The 24,731-nt window shown below is 37.9% G+C and overlaps 4 protein-coding genes across 4 annotated transcripts; all 4 read left to right on the plus strand.

The window, feature by feature from the left end:
• The first annotated feature begins 290 nt into the window (after positions 1-290).
• LOC111396879 (transketolase, chloroplastic-like) lies at positions 291-4,429 on the plus strand. Its single transcript, XM_023023475.1, has 7 exons — positions 291-800; positions 1,689-1,779; positions 1,880-1,985; positions 2,182-2,464; positions 2,629-2,777; positions 2,878-3,031; positions 3,163-4,429. Exons 1-7 carry the CDS (start codon positions 303-305, stop codon positions 4,132-4,134), a joined length of 2,253 nt encoding a protein of 750 aa, XP_022879243.1. The 5' UTR covers positions 291-302; the 3' UTR covers positions 4,135-4,429.
• A 2,125-nt stretch (positions 4,430-6,554) lies between these two features.
• Positions 6,555-8,207, plus strand: LOC111396880. The gene is made up of 2 exons (XM_023023476.1): positions 6,555-7,703; positions 7,788-8,207. The coding sequence occupies exons 1-2, from the start codon at positions 6,599-6,601 to the stop codon at positions 8,192-8,194; spliced, it is 1,512 nt and encodes a 503-aa protein (XP_022879244.1). The 5' UTR covers positions 6,555-6,598; the 3' UTR covers positions 8,195-8,207.
• Positions 8,208-11,985: 3,778 nt separating this feature from the next.
• On the plus strand, positions 11,986-21,664 carry LOC111396881 (probable lysine-specific demethylase ELF6). Its single transcript, XM_023023477.1, has 8 exons — positions 11,986-12,208; positions 12,359-13,642; positions 14,636-14,714; positions 14,888-14,955; positions 15,530-15,680; positions 17,433-17,992; positions 18,607-18,837; positions 19,178-21,664. Exons 2-8 carry the CDS (start codon positions 12,496-12,498, stop codon positions 21,139-21,141), a joined length of 4,200 nt encoding a protein of 1,399 aa, XP_022879245.1. The 5' UTR covers positions 11,986-12,208; positions 12,359-12,495; the 3' UTR covers positions 21,142-21,664.
• Positions 21,665-22,994: 1,330 nt separating this feature from the next.
• Positions 22,995-24,000, plus strand: LOC111396882 (probable acetyltransferase NATA1-like). Its single transcript, XM_023023478.1, has one exon. It carries the CDS (start codon positions 23,105-23,107, stop codon positions 23,822-23,824), a length of 720 nt encoding a protein of 239 aa, XP_022879246.1. The 5' UTR covers positions 22,995-23,104; the 3' UTR covers positions 23,825-24,000.
• The last annotated feature ends 731 nt before the right edge of the window (positions 24,001-24,731 follow it).

Here is a 24,731-nt window from a genome sequence, read left to right on the forward strand (position 1 = left end):
TCGTGGTACAACAGTTTTTCTCGGTCAAGTGATATTACTTTTCCTTTTTAAGATTAGCCAACGTGCTAGATCCGTTTTACATGTCGCACTTTTAGAAATCCACGTTTCACGTGTCACTTTCAGAAAATCTAAAATATAGTCCCCTTTTAAAGTCAAACACGCCAATCTACACGAGGCACCATTTCCTTCCAAAGAGGGCGACATCTGTCATCTGTGCTCTTAACAAACCGAACACGTTCCCTCTAATCACTATATATATATATTTCTCCCTGTCACCCCCACACCTCACCCCCACGCCAACCATGGCCATGTCCTCCCTTCTTCTCAAAACATGCCCTCTTCACCTTCCAACAAACCCAAACAAGAATAGACCTGCAAACTCCATCAAATCATTCACATTCAGAAACAGTCTCAAAACAGACAGTTATGTAAATAGTTTCACTCTCTCCAAGGACTCCAACTACAAGCTCTCATGGCAAGAAGAGTTCAAAAGGGCTTTCCCATCTCTTGAATGGGAAAATTGTGGTGAAAATGATGAAAAGTTTCAAGAATTGGTGGACAAGAGGGCTGTGGACAACATCAGAATGCTCATAGTTGATGCTGTGCAAAACTCGAAAGCCGGGCACCCCGGAATGGCTCTTGGGATGGCAGAAGTTGGGTATTTCTTGTACAGACATGTCATGAGATATAATCCAAAGAATCCAAAGTGGTTTAATAGGGATAGGTTTGTTCTCAGCGCAGGACATGGGTGTCTGCTTCAGTATGTTTGCCTTCATCTTGCTGGGTTCCAATCAGTTCAGGTCAATAGTACTCCATGTTTGAAATTCTGTTTTGTTATCAATTTTCTGTTTTAGTGCATGTTTGGGTGTACTTATAAGTGCGTTTCTAGCTCTAAAGAAACAATTTGTAAGTCTACCCAATAATTGGCTCCTACTTAGCACTTTTAAGCATAACCAAGCCAAAAACTTGTATTTTGTGTATTTATTGACAAATTGGAACCTTCTGTTGAACGGCGGGGACACATTTTAATTATTTAGATTTATTGTTCGACATTTGCACAATTTTCGCATACATGTGATGGCAATTACTAATTTCACACTCTTAAGCGGCCAAGTTTATTTAAATTTAGTCTTTAATAGTACAAGGAAATTGTATGTCCTGATGCTACCTTGAGCAGCTGTTAAAGATGGAACGTTTTATTATTTAGATTATCTGTTACAGGTACCACTAACTCGTACCAATAACTAGCCAAATTTATTCTCTCACGTGCACAGTTTTCACATATAGGTGGTGGCAATACTTAATTTCAAGAACTTCGTCTATGCTGCTTCAGCTGTTAGATTTTGTCTTCAACACTTTCTTGTGTGTACTTACTGATTATAGGAAGTAATGATGTGTCATGACATGAATACTATGTCTCCAACTGCACAATATTATCTGTCTCTCCAACTCTCTCTGTTTCATTATAATTTCGGAGTTTCTTTGAGCAAGGTGGATTTGGTTATGGAAGGAATACACGGGCATAAATTTAGTAAGATCTTGGCATTGATATTTTCTTTCTTGAGCTAACTTATGATTTCTTTCAATGCTGAAAGAAAATCGAAGTAGATGAATGTCATGCCAGTAGTTAAATTTCATAGCTAAATTCTGTAGGGATTCCATACAATTAATTTTGTTCTTCCATTCAGATTGACGACCTCAAAAGTCTATGCAAACTAGGCAGTCGGACACCAGGACATCCAGAGAATACATTGACAGATGGCATTGAAGTCACAACTGGTACAAATCTGAAGTGTACTGATTATGATCTGAAGTGTGATCTAATAATGTGCACACTAAACAATTTATCCTTTTTTTTTTTTTTGCCTTAAAACACCAGGGCCCCTTGGACAAGGTGTAGCAAATGCAGTCGGTTTGGCTCTTGCTGAAGCTCATTTAGCTGCTAGATTCAATAAATCTGATATCGCCATTGTGGACCATAGGACGTAAGCAGAATTGTTAGTACTCTAATGGCATGTCTAATAAGGTGGACTCGATAGTAATAAATAATAATGAAGAAAAAAAATACAAAATCTTGTTTATTACACTACCGAGTCTTGGTACTATGTACCAAACATGCCCTTGTGTATATATGCAAGAGATTCTGTCTACTATAATGTAACTGTTCTATTATCAATTCAGATATTGTATCATGGGCGACGGCTGTGCTATGGAAGGCATATCATTTGAAGCTGCATCATTAGCAGCGCATTGGAAGCTGAACAAACTCACGTTAATTTATGACGATAATCATAATACAATAGATGGCTCTGCAGACCTTGCATTTTCTGAGGATATATCACTGCGATTTAAGGCGTTGGGCTGGAATACAGTAACAGTGGATGACACGCAGAGCAATATGAGATCATTCAAGAATGCACTTTTGGCTGCTTATAGTGAGACACAGAGGCCAACTTTTATCAGGGTTTGTCTTCTGTGGATTAAATCCTAATACCTATTTCAATTGTAATGAAAATGCAAACACTGACACACACAACTAAAAGTTGATTTTGAATCTGCCCCTATTTGGAACTGATCTCAAACCAATGTTCACTCTCGGATATCTCTTTCTGAATTCATATACTTCAGGTGAAGACGCTTATAGGAAAATTATCGAAGAAGGAAGGAACATCAAAGGCTCACCATGGTACTTTTGATGAAGACGATGAGAAACAAATGAAGCAGAAGGTTAAATGGGATGACCGAGATTCATTTCATGTGATTCCTATGATTTACCGGTAACTTACTGCATCAAAGATCAAACTTTTGTGTTTTTTATCATAAAATGCTGAAGTGAAATAAGGCTTTTTGTGTCTGTGTGTGTGTATTTTGTTCTAGAGAAATGCAAGTTCAAGCAGAGCGTGGAGAAGAATTAGAGATGGATTGGCACTCAAAACTTAATTATTATCAAAGCAAATACCCTCAAGAAGCTGCAGAGTTCAAAGTTCTCCTCTCTGGTGGAATGCTTCCGGGGTGGGAAAATGCATTACCAGTAATGTCTTCATGCCTGCAGAGAGATTCTTTGTTTATAATTTCTTCACTCTTTTAAACTGCTAAGTTATTATTATTCCATATGCTTAAACATGTTGAAACTGATCCTTGTAAAGACTGTAATTTTAACAGAAGTGGTCTACATCTGATCCGGTGGATGCCACTCGAGGATACTCGGAGAAATGTTTAAACCAGCTTGCCAAGGTGCTTCCAGGCCTAATTGGAGGAAGTGCAGATCTCGCTTCCTCTAACAAAGTTTATTTACACGACTATGAAGATTTTCAGCAACCTGATTCTCCTTGGGGACGGAACATTCGGTATGGTGTTCGTGAGCATGCTATGGCTGGGATATCAAATGGCATCGCTTTGCACGGTGGTGGTTTAATACCCTTTGCAGCAACTTTTCTCATTTTCTCTGATTACATGAAGAACTCCATCCGGCTATCTGCTTTAAGCAATGCTGGGGTCCTCTACGTTATGACTCACGACTCGATCGGTTTAGGAGAAGATGGGCCGACTCACCAACCGGTCGAGCAACTTGCTGGTCTTCGAGCTGTGCCTCACCTGATTGTTTTCCGACCTGCTGACGGCAATGAGACTGCAGGAGCCTACAAAGTGGCTGTTGCACACCGGAATGGGCCCAGCCTTGTTGCTCTATCAAGACAGAAAGTCGCGGCACATGTGGAGGGAACATCGGAAGATGCAGTCGAAAGAGGTGGTTATGTCATCAGTGATAATTCGGGTGAAGATTTACCTGATATTATACTGATTGGCACTGGATCAGAGCTGTGTCTATGTGAAGCTAGTGCAGGAGTTATGAGGAAAGAAGGGAGAAGAGTGAGGGTGGTATCACTGGTTTGTTGGAGGCTTTTTGACAGGCAGCCAAATGAGTACAAAGAGGAAGTGTTGCCATCTAGAGTGATGAAGCGAGTTAGTGTTGAAGCTGGCTCGCCGATTGGCTGGAGGGAATACGTTGGACCGGAAGGGTTTGTTCTCGGCGTCGAAGATTTCGGGGCTAGTGGAGCATATTTGGATACATTTAAGAAATTTGGTTTTACAGAAGAAAATATTACTAGGATTGCGAGGAATCTGCTCTCTAAGTGAAGACTGCTTCAAAATATACAACTCTTGCTGTATGTTAGGTAATGTGGATGAGTGATTCCTCTCTAGTGAAGACTGCTTCAAATTTTAAACTCTTGCTGTATGTTAGGTATTGTGGATGAGACAATCAAGATTTAAAATCTTGTTTTCCACTATAGAGTGAATCAAAGTCGTGTCCAATACTACGTAGTCATTTTACACACACTACACCACATATGCAGTGTTAAAAAATAATGTCTGCGCGGAAATTATGATTACATAATGAATATGGGAGCAATTTGGCTACAGTGACACGTTTAATGATAGAGTCAACTACGGATGTGATATGTGTCAATACATGATTGAACAATTTCAGAAAGAGAAAAAAAACCAACATCCAATCCCATCCTGCCACCTCATCTTGTTAACTTTCTCGATTGATGAGCGTTATTCATCTGGGAGTGGACCATTGTAGGAGAAGATTTTGTGCAGGTTTAAATGATGCGAGTTCAATATTTTGTTATCTGTACTGCGTGCAATCGCACCTATAGAAAGACATAACACTTGGATCAAAAGTTTATTTGTAATTAATTTGCCAGAAGCCTTCCAATTTTAAAGCCATAACCTAAGAAATAAGAGACAACCAATAGCCACATAAATTTATTTGTCTTCATGTTTGAACTTCCTTCATTTCAAAATTAAGACATTCGTTTTTTCAACAGAAAAGGCAAGGGGAGGGGAGGGAGCAACGAGGTGGAAGACTGGAGTGGGAGATAACACAGGTGAAAGATGAACATTGAAGCGCAAGTATCTTTACAAGTAAAATGGATAAAGAATTTTTTGCTTAAAAATAGGTTTTCATACAGCTAATGATTGACATACTGTGCTTACATTTGTCAATATAACTTGATAGAGTTCTGATAATTACATAAAGTCTCATTTTCTTGCGTACGTTGTCACGATTAATTTAATTTAATTAAATTTAAATTAATGATATTATAAAATTTGAAAAGCCATGCATTTATCCCCTTTTTTTTTTCTTTTTCTTTTTTTTTTTTAAGAGGAAGTTAATCCATTTTATATTATTATATCAGGCTGATATCTGGCTGCAGATGAAGGATGGATTAGAATGTGGGTGGACTTGATGTTATTTAGCGTTATTAATTCCAATTATAAGTTAATTTGAATTCCATACTCAATGATGCATTTCATTATTTACAATAATTTAGCATTTATTTTCACGGATATACTCCATTTTAAATTAAGTGCTTGTTTGGTATAATTTTTAAGCTAATTAAAATCAATTTTTTGACCGTTACTTTACTATCTCACCGTCATTTTTAAATTATTCTCTCACAGGTAGGACCCATTTTATCTCTAACAGTAAAAAAATCAATTATCAAAATTCATACCAAACAAGTTCTAATTAATGTTCACGCATATTCAAATATTATTTTTTGTATTAAATCACTTCATAATAACATGCAACTATTGACAATCTATAATATATTAAAAATTACATTAAGTGAAAATCATTTTTTGGACGATTCTAGCCCTACTATGATTGAATTATTTTAACAATAACTTATTTTTCATTTTTCAATATGTTTTTAATTTATTTAACAATTTAATTACCATCAATATACATATATATTTGACGGATTCATTTCATTAATGTATGAATTTTCTATTATTAATTCTCAATTAATTAACATTTCCATTCATTTAAGGGAAAATTGTAGCCGAGGTACTAAACATTTCGTTTATTAGCAGACTTTGTCCAAACCTTTAATTTGTGCCACCGGAGATACCAAACCTTTAAAAAATGTGTGGGGCCAGTCCAAAATGACGGTTTCCGTCTGTTTGACCGCCAAAACCGTCAGTTGACCCCTTTAATGATAATTTCAAGAATTTTACCCAAATAAGTGAAGGGCAACATGGTCATTATACACATTTCTCTCCTCAACATCAAACACGTCCGTTGCAACTTCCTTCCACTCACCATCCACTATGGAACCTGCAAAAATCCACGAAGAAGACGAAACGGACTTCGAAGAAGACGAACATCCAGTGGAAATTGCAGCCCACATTCGAGGCTCTCTTCCCCAACCCGTGTATGGTAAGTGTCTTCCCTTGTTTTTGGTTTACGGTGTGAAGTTATATGATTATGAAGTTCCCCTGTTCGATTGTGTTCACATACTGGGAAATTCAAAAATTTCAAGTGATTTGGTGTATTAGAGCGTAATGCTTGTGTAGTATCTTTTCTGCACATGATCGTTGCTTGAATTGAAAAGGGCTAGGGCTTAACTTCCTTTTTTTCGGTGTTTTTTCAGGGGAAAATTCAAAGTACTTCAGCATACGGCTTCATCATGGTGGAATTTTATTGCAGAAGATGAGAAATTTTGTGTATGAGCATAGGAAAATAAGTTATATAGACTATATCGACCATGATTTCTTCAATAGATTTCTTTTGGACAATGCCGTGAAGATGTTAGGATATTCTGATAGAATTAGATATCTGTACAAGATGGAAAAGAAAAGAATGAGTGAAGGTTCATTTTGGTTGGTTAAAGATTCAGATTTCATGAATTTAGTGAAGTGGCTTGGTGATAATAGGACATCTGAACTGTATTGCTTGCCTGTAGTTGAGATTTTGGAGTTGCCTTGGTATGAAATAGAACAGAAGGATGTTCGAGTGTTTGATTGTGAGACTGGTGAGGAGTTGGTGAAGGTTCAAAAGTCTGGTGAAGCATTGAATGAGCAGCAACCATGTTATGCAATTGAGATTTTTGATGAATCAGTAGAAGGTGATGACGTGTATGTAGTTGATGAAGTGGATGACATGGAAGCAGATGAAGAGGATGTTTATACAGTGCATGGAACAGAGCATGAGTATACAGAGGTTGATTTTATAGGGGCTGAAGTTGACTCACATGAATCAGAAGTGCATGCTGCTGAACCAGAGAAACCACATGATGTTGAACCACAATTGAGGTTTGAACATGAGCTGCATGACGCTGAACCACAGCAGGAGCTGCATGCTGCTGAACAAGAGGTGCAGGCTGCTGAACATGATGTCGAAGCAGAGTTGCAGCCTGCTGAAATTGATGTGCATGCTTCTGGACCACAGCAGCAGGCTCAGCAGGAGCTGCATGCTGCTGAACAAGAGGCGCAAGCTGCTGAACATGAGTTGCATGATGTCGAACCAGAGGTGCAGGCTGCTGAAACTGATATGGAGTTTGGTGAAGGTCCTAAGCTGGATGATGAATATGAGGAGGGTATTTTGGGAGAGGAATTCACTGATTCGGAGTACGAGCAGGAAGAAAATGTTGCTGTGGAGGATAATGATGAAAACACATATTTCAGGTTGAGTGAAGGTTTTGACATTGGTGCAAGTGGTGAGCAGGAAGGTGTAAGAGATGTGCAGGAAGGGGAGGCAGCTGCTGGGGAAGAATTTGGAACAGAATACGAAGACTCCAGTGAGTATAGAAGCTTACCCGGTGATACCGAGGCTGAGGGATTATCTGCCAGAAGGAAGAATGTGTGCTGGTTTAACCCTGCAACTGATATGGAAGATCTACAGTTCAAGCTAGGTAATGTCCACTGTTCTGTGTAATTCAGTTCTGGTTTAATTCATTTGGATGATAATGAATTCTGGTTTAATTCATTTCTGCCAGGGATGAAATTCGACAACGTCAAGATTCTAAGGAATGCAGTAGTTCAATACTCAGTCAAAAATTCCAGGCAACTGAGATACGTGAAAAATATGAGGACACAGTTGAGAGTTCGGTGTCAAGATAATTGTCCTTGGGTTTTGTATGCGTACCAACAACCTGACAAGAGTCTTAGAATTAACACATTTGTAGATGAGCACACATGTACCATGGTGTGGCAAAATAGAAGGGTTAATTCAGGTTTTCTGGCAAAGAAGTACGTGAGAAAATTTAGGTTTGATCCAAACATTCCAATGAGTAGTTTTATGGAGACTGTGAAAGAGGACTACATGTATGAGATTTCAAAGCATCAGTTCTACAGGACAAGATCGAAATGTGCAGAAGTTATTAATGGGATTGTAGCTGAGTAGTACAAAATTTTATGGGATTACGGTGAGGAATTGAAGAGAACAAATCCAGGCAGTACAGTCCACATCGAAGGTTCGGGACATACTTTTAAGAGATTGTACATCTGCATAGGGGCTTGTAAGGAAGGGTTTAAGGCTGGGTGCAGGCCAGTTGTTGGGTTGGATGGATGCTTCCTAAAATCTGCAGATGGTGGACAGTTGTTGGCATTGATAGTGAGAATTGTATGTTCCCGTTAGCATGGGCAGTTGTGGATGCAGAGAACAAAACAAACTGGCAATGGTTTATAGAATTGTTGGTTGGTGACATAGGGATGCACAACCCTCGAGCTTGGACATTCATTTCCGACAAACAAAAGGGTTTGGTGGATTCCATAAGTCAATACTGTGAAGGAGCGGAGCATGGGTGTTGTGCTAGACATCTTTATAGCAATTTCACCTTGGCACACAAAGGTCTGGCACTTAAGAACCTATTTTGGATTGCAGCATGGGCAACAACAGTGCCGGAGTGGAAGAGTGCAATGAATGAGTTAAAAGACATAAGTGAAGAGGCTTACAACTGGTTCCTTGAAAAACCTCCTTCCCAGTGGACCAGATCCCATTTTGAAGAGCATTCAAGATGTGATATTCTTCTTAATAATTTGTGTGAGGCATTCAACTCTTCCATTGTTGTTGCCAGAGACAGGCCCATCATCTTCATGCTAGAGAAAATTCGGCATCAGCAAATAATAAGGATGAATGTAAAAAGGGAAGCGGCAGAGAGGTGGGATCATGCATTCGGGCCAAGAATTGTGAAAATCATTGAGAAGGCTAAGTCTGAGGCAAGGTACTTGAAGGCAGACTATGCAGGCAACCAGAAATTTGAGATAAGCAGCAGAGACGGTTTGAGGTGGAGCGTTGTCTTGACAGAACATGCATGTGCTTGCAGAAAATGGCAGCTCACTGGAATATCATGTCCCCATGCAATATCAGGCATGCTTTCAAGGGATATTGACATATATGAGTACATCGACCCATGGTATAGCAAGGAGACATACCTGAAATGTTACTCCCCAGTGATCCACCCGATGTTAGGGCCTGAACTGTGGCCAGAATTGGGAAAGCATCCTCTCACTCAACCTCAGAAGAGAAAACAGGCTGGCAGACCCAAAAAATTGAGGAAGAGGTCACAGGCAGAGCCACCTACAAGCGTGAAGATGGAAAGAACTGGCATGAAGATGACGTGTAAACGCTGTGGAGGGTCTGGACATAACAAAAGAAGCTATAAGGAGGCACTGCCTGATGAAGATAGTTCACAGCAGCAGTTTCAACCAACCACACAAGAAGATACACATACCAGATCAACAAAGGGGAAGAGAAAAGCACATTCAACACAAACCTCCAAGTCACAGACAAAGAAGTCCAAGCATAGACGATCGCAATCTTGAACATCACGTGGTTTCTCTTGTATAGTTACCTTTTTGGGGAAATGCTGTGGTTTTTTGTAAACTGAACTGGAAATATATGCTTCCAATGCTGTTTATTTTGTAGATGTAACTGTAATTTTTGATGAAATTATTCAATGTGATGATAATGTTGATGTCGAATATCTTGCATTATATTTCTGCTTTTCGCCGTTGGTTTCTGAAATTGTATTCGTAAGATCTGATGTGCAGGCGACTATGAAATATATGAGAATGTTTAATACTTCCTATGAACGTATTATCAAACGTTTGGTACCTTTACTGCAATGTTTTTAAAGATTTGGTACTCTGTCTGAAATCATTAGAAAAGGTTTGGTACTGATTTTGCGAATCGTTATAAAGTTTGGTACCTATGGTGCACCTTCTTCAGATAAGTTTCAAGTGTAGTCTGCTCGTTTAAGCCCTGTTTGATTCCCATTTTCTTCCTACTAATGCATTTTGCATGTCAAATCATGGTGGGCCCGTCTGCATGGCTATCATTTCAAATGTATATAATTACCACACCTTTCCCGTTTTAGTCTCATTGAATTGGACAAAATGTAGGAAAGATTCCAATAGCCTTTCAATATTCAAAGGGCATATGTGGGAAAATGGGGGTAAAAACTACAGTAAATGGGACTGCACTGGAGGACCCATGGTGTTAGAATAACGTTCGATTTTCTCATTTTAGTCGGGCAAAAATGTGGAACAAACACACGCTTAATTTCACATTTGACATAGAGGCCAGGAAAATATCGTTAAATTTCAAGTAAAAAGGTACAACACAAATTTTCCTTTTTTTACATATGCATTTTACAACATCTAGCACATGGCTCCATTTCGAAACCCTAAGCTCAAATTTTTGGAACAAAAACTAAAATCCTACAATCTGACCCTACATACCTAGGAACAAACCCATTTTGCAAACGCTCCACACACAAAGCCGAAGAGCCAGATCTTCCACACATTTGGTCTTGTTGCTTGAAGGGTGTCGATTTCAGCTTCCATTTCCCTCCTAGCTCGTAATAGACCAGGAATCAGTTCCTTCGATCTCTCACATATCGGAGGGTCACACCACATAAAGAAGGTGCATCCACCCACATCTTGGCTTCGAGGACAAGTGAGAAATCTTCTTCCCGGGTTCAAGTTCGTCCACGAGGACTTCATCTGCACTGGGGAGCCACATCTGCATACATTCCCCTCCATCTTCTTGTCGACTCTTTTGACTACCTGTGAGAGAGAAGGTAGGTAATATATAGTGATAAAGAAATGGAGGGAAATAAACAGTGAAGTTTGATGTTGAGGAGGGAAATGTGCGTAATGACCATGTCGCCCTTCACTTATTTGGGGAAAATTCTTGAAATTATCATTAAAGGGGTCAACTAACGGTTTTGGCGGTCAAACAGACGGAAACCGTCATTTTGGACTGGCCCCACATATTTTTTAAAGGTTTGGTATCTCCGGTGGCACAAACTAAAGGTTTGGGCAAAGTCTGCTAATAAACGAAAGATTTGGTACATCGGCTGCAATTTTCCCTTCATTTAATTAATATTTACATTCATTTATACATTTCATTATTATTAATTCTAATTATTAGTTAATTTGAATTCCACATTCAAGAATACATTTCATTATTTACAATAGTTTAACATTTATTGTCACGTATATATTTTTTCATATTAATTTTAATTAATTAACATTCACACGTATTTAAATACTATTTTACAACGCTTCATTCTTTTAATGTTGACTGATGGTAGATAAACAGGAGAGTTAATTGTTCGAATGGTTAGTGAACTTAGGTCTATGTCTTATATTGGTCACTGAAATTTAAAATGTTGAGTTTTGACCATCAAATTTTGAAAAATATTGTACATTACTTACTGAAAATTCGATATTTTTCAAAATTCAATATTTATATTAGTGAGTAATATACGACATTTTTCAAAGTTCAATGGCCAAAACTCGACATTTTAATCTTTGGTGAACAATCGAAAATATGGATCTAAGTTTAGTAATCAAAATTCGACATTTTAAATTTCAGTGACCAATTAAAAACATGAACCTAAGTTTAATGACCATTGGAGCAATTAATTCTAAACAGGGCTTAATTGACAATTAGAAAATGCGTGCCTTCCCATAAACGGTGGGTGGTGCACTAGTTTGCAGCGGTCCGTCCATCGAAAATATGGATCTAAGTTTAGTAATCAAAATTCGACATTTTAAATTTCAGTGATCAATTAAAAACATGAACCTAAGTTTAATGACCATTGGAGCAATTAATTCTAAACAGGGCTTAATCGACAATTAGAAAATGCGTGCCTTCCCATAAACGGTGGGCGGTGCACTAGTTTGCAGCGGTCCGTCCATCGAAGCTGGTTTAGCGTTAAAATGCGCTCCAGTCAACAACGCTATCCTTCACGTTGCGCTAGCTGGACCGGCGTATGTTAAGGAAACTAACTTCAAATGATCTATCTTGCGCGTCGTTGAATTTGCTCCAAATCAAAACCTAGTCAGTACCCCTTCAAGATCTTCAATCCAGAGGTCCCAGTTTCTCATAAGTCATACCCGATATCTGGTGCTTTTCACTCCAATCTTTCTCGATAAAATTGAAGCTACAGTTTTTTCTGCCTTTATACTCAACTTTCATTTCTGCCTTTTGAATTGTTCTTAGTTTTCTTTGGTTTTGTTAGGCAATTATAATAATCATTGTGGTTCCATTTCGCAGGAGACTCGTGAAAATTTGAGCTATAGTTTTTATTCATGGTCGTTTTCAATTTTAATAGTGCAATGCAGTAGCCTTGGATTTGTTTATGTGTACTTCAATTACAAGGGATCGAGTCTGGGTGAATTTTTGGTGGTATAATGAAGGATGTGGAAATACCGAAGTGGCTTAACGGATTGGCAATGGCACCTGAATTCCGCCCAACGGACACGGAATTTGCAGACCCAATTGCGTATATATCCAAAATAGAGAAACAAGCTAGTGCTTTTGGTATATGTAAAATAATTCCGCCATTGCCCAAACCTTCTAAAAAGTATGTTCTTTTTAATTTGAATAAATCCCTTTCCAAGTGCTCTGAATTGGGTTCGGATCTAAATCTCATGTCAAAAACGGATAATGCTGATAGGATAAAGTATAATGGTGGGGTGAGTAGGGCGGTTTTCACTACTAGGCACCAAGAATTGGGTAGTGAGAAAGGGAGAAAGGAGAAGGGGGTGGGATGTCAGGTATCCGGAGCTCAAAAGCAAGTTTGGCAAAGTGGGGAGGTTTATACATTGGAGCAGTTTGAAGCAAAGTCGAAGAATTTTGCTAAGGGTCAGTTTGGCATGGTGAAAGAGGTGAATCCATTAATTGTAGAGGCAATGTTCTGGAGAGTGGCTTCTGGTGAGAAGCCAGTTTATGTTGAGTATGCAAATGATGTGCCTGGTTCAGGGTTTGGTGAGCCAGTAGGGTCACTGCGGCATTTTTATAGACATAAGAGGAGGAGGAGGAAGAGAAAGTCCTTCAATCGGAATAATTTAGGAAGCTCTGATAGCAAGGATGATCAAGTAGATGCAGTGAACAGTGGTAGTTTAGATAAAGTTTCAGGCAGGCAGAAAGATTTTGGTTTATGTAAAGAGACAGCGTCAAATTCATTACCATCTATGCAGTTGCATCAAGCTGCATCTTTTTCTGGGGATAGGGATTTAGACTGTACGAGTGAGTTGGAAGGTACTGCTGGTTGGAAGCTTTCAAATAGTCCTTGGAATTTACAAGTAATAGCACGATCAGCTGGATCATTGACACGTTTTATGCCAGATGATATCCCTGGCGTTACTTCTCCCATGGTTTATGTGGGAATGCTGTTCAGCTGGTTTGCTTGGCATGTTGAAGATCATGAGCTTCACAGCTTGAACTTCCTTCACATGGGCGCTCCAAAGACTTGGTATGCAGTGCCAGGAGATTATGCATTCAACTTTGAAGAAGTCATTCGTCTTTATGGTTATGGAGGAAAAACTGACCGTTTAGGTATGTGCGTGCTTTTAAGTGAATATTTGATATACATTTTAAAAACGTGATGATATGGATGACACTGTCAAATTTTCCTATGATTGCAATGTCACAGCTAATTCTTCTAGTTTTTTCCTCTTAAAACGTCCCTTTTCATGCCTGCTTGAAACTCTATGTAGTTGTTGATTATTCTGTACCACACTAAGAAGAATATAATTCCCACTGCTGTAGTTGGCTTACACTGTTATTGCTACAAAAGCATGATCTTGAGCTAGAAGTTGCAAGCTTTTGCGGTTATAGAATTCAGTATTTGCTGTTATTGGACATTCTTTTCATGAGCTATTATCAAAATGGATAGTAACTGGATAGGAAGTATCTCTTTGCTGCAGAGGGTCCCGGACAAAACTAATCCTCTCTGTTTGTGACTCCTAACCTGCGATGTTCACCTATTACTTTTATTCTTTTGATTTTTGGTAAATACTGTTGCAGTAGCATTTTTTATAGAATGTGATCTACCATTAGCTTCTTTTACATGTCTAGTTGGGTATGCTGGGGTTATGATCAAATTTGAAGCAAATAGAATGTGACTACATCCACTTTTGAGTTGTCAATCCTTGATTGCTTGTAGCAGACAAAACAACCTTCTTCGTACTTGGTTAGGGGTGGGCGGGTGAGGGAGAATACAAAAGTACCGCTGTATGGCATCGATATTTTCTAATATTATTTAAAGCTCCAGATGGTTGTACGTGGTGGTGGATTTCCTTTTAAATCTTTATAAGGTATGAAGTCTTGGAAAATGGATATGTCGCTCATGCTTTAGAGTTTCTAGACTTTTCAACATTTTCCTCTTGAAAAAACAATTATTTTTCATGGAATTTGGTGAATGCTATTTGTCATTACGGACCTTCAACTTTATTTGCTGTGCACAGTAGAATCTAGTTGTAACTTTGAATACTCCGAGACTTGTGCATTATTTTCTTCACTTAGATTCAATTCTTTTGTGATTTCCAGCTGCTCTCTCTCTCTTGGGTGAGAAGACAACTGTTTTGTCTCCTGAAGTCATTGTTGCATCAAACATCCCATGTTGCAGGTGTGATTTTTTTAATCGATTCTTATCTGCATTTTCTTTCTGTTTTCTATTTGTTGAATAGGAGTATTTATTTCCATCAATTTTGTTGGTTATGTGGCATTCTTGTTGATATGAGACAAGGCTTACATATTTGTTAAGTGTTCTGCTAAAGTGGACATGGTTATTATTGTTAGGTTGGTGCAGTACCCTGGAGAATTTGTTGTGACTTTTCCGAGGGCTTACCACATAGGATTCAGCCATGGTAATTGCTTTATATTTCGTATACTTGTTGGAGTCATTTTCTGATCATCTAAATTGTGACATCTGTTTCCTTTTACATAATCTTGAACCCTAAATCTTTTACCTGTTGTTGGGTACCTTGAAGACCTGGAATAAGGTCTGAGCTTATCTTTTTTACAAATTCACAATCTTTCAATATCTTTGTGTGTTACAGTTCAAGAATTTAACTTTTCAAATGACAACAGGTTTTTATCTTGTTCTTTTAATCCCCATACTGATTCCATCCACCCTTTTTCTAAATTGCCTTGTCCTTGTTTCAATTGTCTACATCCACCCCTCTCAGACAGATTGTTCTTTTTTTGTTAGACACTCATGTTTTTGTAAACAAATGTGATGCGTGTTGAGCCCTATATCTTTAGCTCCAAGGTGGAGTAATTCCTTGAGCTTCTGGCAAATAGCTTAACATATTCTTGGTCTGGAATTGCTAGCTTAGGCCAATGCCATGTTTGATCTTATCAAAACCGAATAGTTTTGTTTTCCTTTCATATATGCATGTTTGATCGAGGTTTTACTAACGACTCTCTTGTGAAAATTAGGTTTCAATTGTGGAGAAGCTGCTAATTTTGGCACGCCAGAATGGCTTGCGATAGCTAAGGAAGCTGCTGTGCGTAGAGCTGCCATGAATTATCTACCCATGCTTTCTCATCAGCAACTCTTATACTTGTTGACAATGTCTTTCATTTCAAGGTCAGGTTTCTAGCTTTTACTGTTACTTTAGACCAATATGTTGGTGTAAGATTCCTTGAAGTATACCTTAGGGATCCTCAACTACTTGCTAAGCTGTAGTGGTAACTATTGGCACCAGATTTACTGCTGGGACTGATTCAATCTTGAACAAAAGATGTTAATGGTCTTTAAATTTCTTCTGGTTCCTCGTAAGCTGAGTCATGGTTATTTGGCTTCTGTTGTTTATTGGTCGATTCAAGTCTCTTGAATAATAAACTTGTGGGATATAAGCACTGATAGTCAACCACCTATAGGACTGGTCACTTAGGTACTGAACTTTTTTTTTTCCAAGTTGGTCATTGATCTTCTATTTGTTTCATTTAAGGCACTCCGTCCTGCTTCATCAATAAATTTGCTGTCATGGCTAATAGAAATGATGATGTGACATGGAAAATTCATTAATCCATTATTTCTATCATATAGCTAGATAAAAAATGCACACTGTTGGATAAGTTGGGCTTCCGAAATGCACTTTTATAAAGAAACAAAAAACTTAAAAAGAAAAAAAGAAAGCATGACTGGTCTGCAAAACTCATTTTTGCCTAATTTGATAAATAAAATTAATGCTTTTTTTTTTTCCCATGTCACATTGTCTTTTCTATTAGCCACGCCAGCATTTGCGTTAATTTATTGTATGATGTTAAACAGAGTGCTTTAAACTGTAACAAAATAAAATCTCAGCAACTAACTTGGCAAGAAAAAACAGTTCAGTTAGCACAGTGAATGATTCTTTAAGTCAGATGAGTAACAATGTCTTTTTACCCGCAAACATATTGTTGCACAGCCAATTAACAACAGAGGCTATTTATTGGTGGTCCACTGTAATGTAGCATGGACAGTCATTCTGTATGAAGATATCAATAGAAGTATGCCCTTGGGTGTCTTTCCTAATCTCTTCATGGGCAAATTCTTGGTTTATTTATTTATTTTATCTTATTCTTGTCCGGAGATTTCAGTTTCCTATCAATTGAAGTTCCATGATTAAAAAGCTGAGATGGAAACTGTAGGTAAAAATTGGCTTGGACAGTGATTCAAGACTACTTTTTCATTCTTTTGTGGTAGTGTTCCATGATTGGAAGGAAACCTGTTAGTCGCAGTATCAGGGCATAAAAGTTGATTATTCAAACCTGTGGTCACAAAGGAAGCTTAGAATTCTTTTCTTGAATCAATTTTGAAGAGAGAGATGTTTGATTAATAAGCATCATATATAAGGGGAAGATGAGTCAAATACTTTAGTAAAATTTTGGAAATATGTAATGTGCAATGTGCATTTTATGATATGTGTAGCTGTATGTCGTGAGACCAGCTTTCTACTGAATTGTAGTTGGGGAAAAGATGCTTTCTTTATTTGACATAGTATTAGACTTGTAAAAATTGATTTATTTTTTTCTACCAGTCCTAGACAAGAAATGGTAGACTTACCTAAAAGCCTTTTGTTGATATGACATAATCTTATAACCATCAAAATTTCACATAATAGGTAATTAGACATTTAATATTTTTTGTTCAGATGTGTCAGTTTATTAGTTTCATAATAGGCTGAAATCTCATGTTTGATCTATGATCAATAAAATTTTTAAAACTTCTCACTTAACATTATTTTTATGCCGTCAGCTTGCTGTTTTTTCCTTTTATGATTACAATAGAAGGTCTAAGATGCTTCTGTTGTACCAATCATCCAAAATTTTTAGAGTGAAATCTATTGAATTTCAGAATACCAAGATCCTTACTACCAGGGGTGCGAAGCTCACGTTGTAGAGATCGTCAGAAGGAAGAAAGAGAATTGTTAGTAAAGAAAGCCTTTATCCAAGATATCTTGAATGAAAACAATCTCTTGACTATTCTTCTTCGGAGAAATCCCTTGTACCATGTAGTATTATGGGACCTGGAATTGTTGCCATCTTCAAGTAAAGAATCTGAATTCTGCAATGGTGCAGATGCTGCATTATTAACATCAAGTGAAAAAGCTTGTCCTGAGGACAATGATAATCAGGATCATTTCAGCCAGTTGAGTAGATGTATAAATGCAGTTGGTTTTGACCTAGATGATGATGACTTGGCATATGATTTTCATATTGATTCTGGAACTTTACCCTGTGTTGCTTGTGGTATTCTTGGTTTTCCCTTTATGGCTGTTGTACAACCATCTGAGGAAGCATCAAAGACTCTTCTGCTTGAGGATCGTCATACCATTCAAGATCTAGAAGTTTTCAGACCAGTTGAATCTCATTCCCTTTCTGACCTCGATCACATGGTTGAGGCCTCTATTCCAGGTACAAGGTCCAAAGACATGATATTTGCTGTGCTATGCTTTCATGACGTTCACTTTGTTTTTCTTGTTTCTTAAATTATCAGTGGTAATTTAGTAATTTCTGCCAAGTAACACTTAAAAATTAGAAATGGTACATCAAATTAAATAATTTTCACATGCTTCTATAACAGCAATGTTAAAACACCCAAGTGTCTGATTTGATTCACCCAGAATATTGGTTTGTACGAATTTACTAACTTTTGCTTGATCTGTAATAAGCTCTAGGAAAATGATGTTTTGATATGTGGCTGCTGCCTGCTATTTCTCGTGCTAGGTGTTTACTTCTGTTGATAAAATATACTTCATGTTTTCTTTATTGTATCAACTGCAAATAGAAAGAGGCCTGCTTGTGGTATTGTTGTTCATCGTCATACAACGTGAAGTGTCTGTAAATTCATACTTCATCTGTGATGACTCATCTATTATTGGTTCCCTTTTTACTGTTCGTGCAGAAGGTTTTTGTGTAAATTCTCTTGTATGTATCTAGATTATCAGACATTATTGAAAACTCATTACATGTTGAGAACCCTAGATCAAATCTGAGGGATCTAACCTATCCGAGTGGATCATCTTCAGTGGTTGAATCAAGCCAACCTACACATTCACCAATTGAGCAATCTCCTATCTCTGACCATCCATCGTCTCCCAAGTCTGATTCAGCTTCCTCAAAAGTTAAGACTGCGATGGGATGGAACATTTCTGGTGCATTTGAAAAACCACGACTGTTCTGCCTGGAGCATGCAATTGAAATTGAAGGGCTGTTGAGTACAAAAGGTGGAGCCAAGGTTCTCGTGATTTGTCATTCAGGTAACAGTCAGCTTACTGTCTTGTCCATCAGAATGATAAATGAAAAGTTAAAAAAAAAAAATTATCTTACCTTAAATTTTCAGCACTTCTGCCCCGATTATTTTCTTTGACTTCTGCTGAACTTGGTTGGAAACCAGAAGAATGCATGGAACCATCAGAAATTGTGTTTAATTGTCGTGAAGTCTCACAACAATGATACTTGAACTTCATGCGATCAAATTTAATTAAAATAAAGAAGTTATATGTTGCGTTGTTCCATTCCTTTTTAATATTTTTTGCAACTTAATTGTACTATGATCCACTTTTTCTGATTTTTTTTTTTTTTTCCTCATATGGGTAGACTTCCAAAAAATAAAGGGACATGCTGCAGCCACAGCAGAAGAGATTTTTGTACCTTTTAATTATAATGAAATTCCCCTGGATAGGGCATCACAGGAAGATCTATACTTGGTTGATATTGCAATTGACAGAGAAGAACAAACTGGATGCCTAGAAGACTGGACTTCACAAATGAGTATCAATTTACAGCACTGTGTGAAGGTGAAAAAGAATTTCCCATCCAAGAATGTTAAGCATCTATTGACTTTGGGTGGGTTGTTCTCCGATGCAACTACCAATCTGAATTCTTCCAGTTCCTATTGGAAATCCAGAAAATTACGCACAAAGCGTCATTTAAAACACCCATTGCAAAGTATATCTACTGATGGCCTTAAGATCACGAAAGACGAGGAGGATTCGAGATCAAAGTTAGAGCATCAAACTGCTAGGAAAGAGGTTAAAGTCATCCAATATTCAAGAAGAAAATTCAAATCTCGTAGTTCTGCAGGAGTAAATGAGGCCCCTAAAGACTCAAATGACCATGTTCTACAAAATGTTCAGGCTGTTGATGATGTAGATCAAGAGAAAGAAGCTAAAAGCACTACTGAAAGTATTATTGTCGGAGTTGCTTTAGCTTCTGGGGGACAATCTGAATGTGAACGCATAAAGTTTTCACAAACAGGAGGCTGTGATGAGAACTTTCTTCCATTGCAATGTGCAAATTCATTTACTTCTGCCACACCAGTTGTCGAAAATGTTGCAGCACAAGCTATGATTTGCTCGTCAGATGGATTGATGGTGAAGGAAAATGTTCGTGGTTCAACATGGTGTGATCCCAAGGTGCAGCATGAAATCAAGGTAGAAGGAAACTTTGAGGAAAACAGGAGATGTTATTTAGATAATTCTGATAGTGCACCTCCAGCTGAAGCTGGGGGATGCCATTCTGGAAAATTTTCTGGTTCTTCTGCAGTTTCTTCTCAAAGCAACAGCAAAATGGAAAATGCGAGGAAGAAACATGTGATGAAGGAAACTGACAGTGAGGCATCGGATACCTTGAGTTGCAAGGGGCACAACAAAGTTCAGACAGACACAGATAATCAAGACAAAGCTGTTCCCGTTGGACAGCATGAAATTCTGACAGGCGGAGATAATCAAGAGAAAGCTGTTTCCGGGGGTCAGCAAGAAATTCAGAGAGACAGAGATGATCAAAGCACAGATTTTTCTATAGGTACTGGACTAGTAGAAGAATATACTTCCACCTTGGTTGAAGAACTCCATGTAGCAAGTAATATACCTGCTTCCATGGAATCTTGTGGCGATAACAGCAGTGATGTCTCTTTCCCTAAGCAGAGACAGCCAAATTATTCCAACTCTACTGCCGTGCAATCTGAACCAATTTTGGAATGCGGAAGAAAGAGAAAACGAGAAGTAGACCTGCTAACACAAGATCAATTGCATGTTGGCGGCTTCATTGTAAGTCCTTGTGAAAGTTTGAGGCCAAGGGGCAGAAAAGATGCATCTGTCAGTGGAACTGACTGTAAGAACCCTGTCGAGGAGAAGCTGCCGGTGAAGAGGGTGAGGAACGCTTCAGCCGATTCTATACCTCACAAGGATAAGAAAGAAAATGAAACAAGACCCCACAAGTGTGACTTAGAAGGCTGTCGAATGAGTTTCAAGACGAAGGCAGAGCTTCTCCTTCACAAACGTAATCAGTGCCCAGTCAATGGGTGCAGGAAGAAACTCAGCTCCCACAAATACGCAGTAATGCACCAGCGTGTTCATGATGATGATCGGCCCCTCAAGTGTCCATGGAAGGGTTGCACTATGTCATTTAAGTGGGCTTGGGCGAGGACTGAACATATACGAGTGCACACTGGGGAGCGTCCGTATGTGTGCAAGGTCAAGGATTGTGGCCTTACTTTTAGATTCGTGTCTGATTTTAGCAGGCATAGACGGAAAACTGGACATCATGTGAAGGTAAGTTAGGTTTGTGATTATCAGTACCAAAATGTGGAATTCTTGAGAAAAGCGAAGCAACTCAAGAATCATGTAAAACTAGCATGCCCTGATCCTTTCAGTGTAGGCTAGGAAATTGACTGATCTCTGTTGTGGGTAGGCATTTTACAGTTAGAAAATGATTGTTTAGTTGTTTAGTTGGTAGTTGGGATAAGTGAAGTTGAAGTTGCTACTTTTTCATTAGCATGGAGGAATTGGATCTTGACACCTGATTGCTTAGCATGGTCCACGATCTTGGTGATATTTCATGTCAAGTAGAATGCACTAGAAACAAGAAAGGCCGAAATTATAGAGTGCAAAAATATGGGACATCAGTGTGTCTAGGATGTTCTAGCTTTTAAGTGGCTTTTTTGACGTCTTATTTTGGTGCTTATTGTGAAAAAGAACGTAAAAAAGGCTAGTAGTTGCTTAAAATGTTAGCCAAACATTGTCGAGCATGTGAAGATGTTTGGATGTAAAACTGAACTTCTCAAACATGTTTCAATTCATTTCATTACTTTTAAATGAAAGAAATTATTACTTTCACTGATAGTTACTATTTTTTACTTTACAAATAAACAGAAAATATTTGATTTAAAACTGGCTAATGTACTTACAAGTATGGGGACGAAAATCGTCAGTGTATTAGAAACCATGTGGACACTTGAACAAAACAAGTTTGAAATGATTTGGTTCTGGATTTGATATTTTGACGATTGTTTGAAATCAAATTAAACTATTTAAAAAATTAAAAATAAACGTAAAAATGATTAGACACTATCGTTTGTGATATTTTAATTGCATTAAGGTCCTCAACTTTTATTCATTGTTATGCATCTTCTCTTTTCATTTTTATTTCCAACCTTCTATGCACATCTAGTATTTGATTACGGCATTTATCCAAATATTTCCTAATAAGTTTTTTTGACAGAAATAACGAAAGGTTGACGAGAAGAATATCGCAAAGAAAAGTTAGGAATTTAAGTGCAATAAATAAATCAATCCATCATGAGATTGTCCGTTCATAGTTCATATTTTATACAGTAAACCCTCTCCGCACCCAAAAAGCATCGCATTGTCAAGTTCAGAAGCAACATTGGAGTCGGATCATTTATACCCCAAGTTAGACGAATAGTTTTTAGACTTGCTTAAGTGTTGACCCAAACATAGAGGTAGGTTGGTTGGTTAGTGATTAAACATCTGACTCGGTGATTGACTTTACAATAATAATTAATCTTACATGTTTAATCTTTAAACCAGAAATGAAGAAGATGAATATGGAAAATGTAGTAAAAAAATGCTACCTAATAATTGAGAAAACTTTTCTTTCTTTGCAAAGCAAAGTTGAGCTTTAAAACCTACATCTTTCTAAGTACTCGGAGCAACTAAAATTTCTAACTGAAAATATCATATAACTAATGCGTTTGAAATGTTAGATTAGACGAAACAGTTAACATTCATAGTACAATATTCTTTTTCGGTTGTCTAGTTTTGTCTAATCTAGAATTTATCTTTTTGCTCTAAACTTAAACAAAAATGTTTCTCTTCATTGATGGACTCCCATCAACAAAAACTACTCGTACAATCTTTTTTATATAAATTCTACCGAGCTGAATGACATGATTAGTCTTATTTGATGTTCGTATTTGTAAACAAGTTGAAAATTACTGTGCCCGTTATTTTTGAACGCAGTTTTTCAAAAGTTAAAAAAAAAATGAAAAAGAAAAAGAAAAGATTTTGTGTGACCTTAGCAAAATTTCAATAATTTGCCCTCATTTTCCTTTCCATCTCCCTCGGTCACATTACATTTCCTTTTTATTTTCCTTATATCCAAACAGTCCCTGTTCTGAATTCTACAAGAACCCTAAAAATCACGAACATTTTACACTTTCCTGAATAGTAGCCGACAAGAATTCTACTCCCACTTCCAGAAATTGCTGCACGAATACCAAAAATGGCCGCCGCAGCTCCACCTCCTCCACCGACCTCCGCTCCCGTCACCCTCCCGGAATCTGATCCTTCTGGCAACACTCTCTTCACCCGCATCCGCCTCGCCACCGTTGATGACGTCCCCCACATCCACAAGCTAATCCACGAAATGGCTGTTTTCGAGCACCTCATCCATCTCTTCGAAGCCACCCCAGAGTCCCTCGCAAATACTCTCTTTCCCGAAAATCCTCCTCCGCCTTTTTCTTCCTTTACTGTTTTTCTTCTCGAGCTTTCTTATATGCCATTTCCTCCCACGCCACAGGATGAACATTTTACCCCGATTCTGAAGTCGATCCACCTCGACGTGCCCATTGAAGATCCTGGTAGAGAAATGTTTAGAAGTAAGGCGATTGATGTCAGTGTTCTGGGTAGTGATGTGATTGTTGGTGGATTTGTTCTGTTTTTCCCGAATTACTCGACATTCTTAGCTAAACCCGGATTTTATATCGAGGATATTTTTGTGAGGGAATGTTACAGAAGGAAGGGACTGGGGAAGATACTGTTGTCGGCAGTTGTATCTCAGGCGGCGAAGATGGGGTACGGTAGAGTGGAATGGGTGGTACTGGACTGGAATGTGAATGCCATTAAGTTTTACGAGCAGATGGGGGCCCATATTTTACCAGAGTGGAGGATCTGTAGACTCACTGGTGACGCCCTTCAGGCTTATGCTCATATTAACATTTGATTTGACTACAGTTTTATCCTTGTTTTCATGACTATCACTGAAGGATTTTATCCATTTCTTGGTAGTTTTCGGGGTTGAGATATGTAGAAGTATGTTGTACTCTGCTGATTATGTTTGCACAATGTTATGAACCGAATTTTAATTAAAATAAATTTATTTCTTGGCAATTTAACTTAGCTGATAAAATTTGTTAAATTTATGTGAAATTAGTGTCATTTTGTTGATGACTATTTTTCTTATTTTATGTTTGAATTATTCTGAGTGTTGAGTAACTGATTGGATTGCAGTGTTAAGTTCTTATATATTGCTGAAATCTGAATAAGATTACTATTGCAGGTGTTGCTTGGAATATCCTGCAATGGTAAGGATGAGTTTTTCTTTACTTAGGCATGAGAAGTAGAACGTAATTAACCAGAGTTTCTGTTTCATTTTCATATTGGAACTATAGCAATCCAATGCTTTGATATGTATGTAATATTGAACACGTTGTGACATGATTAAATGGCTCGAGGGTTTTCTTAATTCACTCAATTGGAATGATACAATCTAGATTCTTTATCGAGCGTTGATATGTAATTCTGGTATCAATAACTTATATTTAGTTGTAGTTAGAGAAGCTTGTAGTTTGACATTGGGTTACATTGGTCTGTTTGCCTATAGTGCCCACCGGTGATTAGCCTAGAAATTTCTTGAGTATTCAGTAATATGCTGTGTTCAATGTTGCTTGGATTGAAAGAGTTTGTAGTCTCTTGAAAAGATTAGTCTAGAATCATCTTTAGTCAGTTCTCTTAAACAATGATTAAGTTTGTAAATTAGGTGACGTGATTTTAATTTCGTTAGGCCCTACAATTTGTTAGATTTTTCCCTGGTAGTTGTCTCGACTTTTCGGGAGTTTGCTATGTTTATT

This window comes from Olea europaea, chromosome 7, assembly GCF_002742605.1.
Source record: "Olea europaea var. sylvestris chromosome 7, O_europaea_v1, whole genome shotgun sequence".
NCBI classification, from domain to species: domain Eukaryota; kingdom Viridiplantae; phylum Streptophyta; class Magnoliopsida; order Lamiales; family Oleaceae; genus Olea; species Olea europaea.

What these genes read in the sequence shown, in the direction of transcription:
- LOC111396880 (XM_023023476.1), top strand. Translation starts at nt 6,599, where the DNA reads ATGTTAGGATATTCTGATAGAATTAGATATCTGTACAAGATGGAAAAG. An exon ending in AGATCTACAGTTCAAGCTAG is followed by an intron (nt 7,704 to 7,787) that starts GTAATGTCCACT and finishes CATTTCTGCCAG; the next exon opens with GGATGAAATTCGACAACGTC.
- LOC111396881 (XM_023023477.1), top strand. Translation starts at nt 12,496, where the DNA reads ATGAAGGATGTGGAAATACCGAAGTGGCTTAACGGATTGGCAATGGCA. An exon ending in AGGAAAAACTGACCGTTTAG is followed by an intron (nt 13,643 to 14,635) that starts GTATGTGCGTGC and finishes TGTGATTTCCAG; the next exon opens with CTGCTCTCTCTCTCTTGGGT. An exon ending in GGTTGAGGCCTCTATTCCAG is followed by an intron (nt 17,993 to 18,606) that starts GTACAAGGTCCA and finishes GATCATCTTCAG; the next exon opens with TGGTTGAATCAAGCCAACCT.
- LOC111396882 (XM_023023478.1), top strand. Translation starts at nt 23,105, where the DNA reads ATGGCCGCCGCAGCTCCACCTCCTCCACCGACCTCCGCTCCCGTCACC.
- LOC111396879 (XM_023023475.1), top strand. Translation starts at nt 303, where the DNA reads ATGGCCATGTCCTCCCTTCTTCTCAAAACATGCCCTCTTCACCTTCCA. An exon ending in TGGCATTGAAGTCACAACTG is followed by an intron (nt 1,780 to 1,879) that starts GTACAAATCTGA and finishes TTAAAACACCAG; the next exon opens with GGCCCCTTGGACAAGGTGTA. An exon ending in GGTGGGAAAATGCATTACCA is followed by an intron (nt 3,032 to 3,162) that starts GTAATGTCTTCA and finishes TAATTTTAACAG; the next exon opens with AAGTGGTCTACATCTGATCC.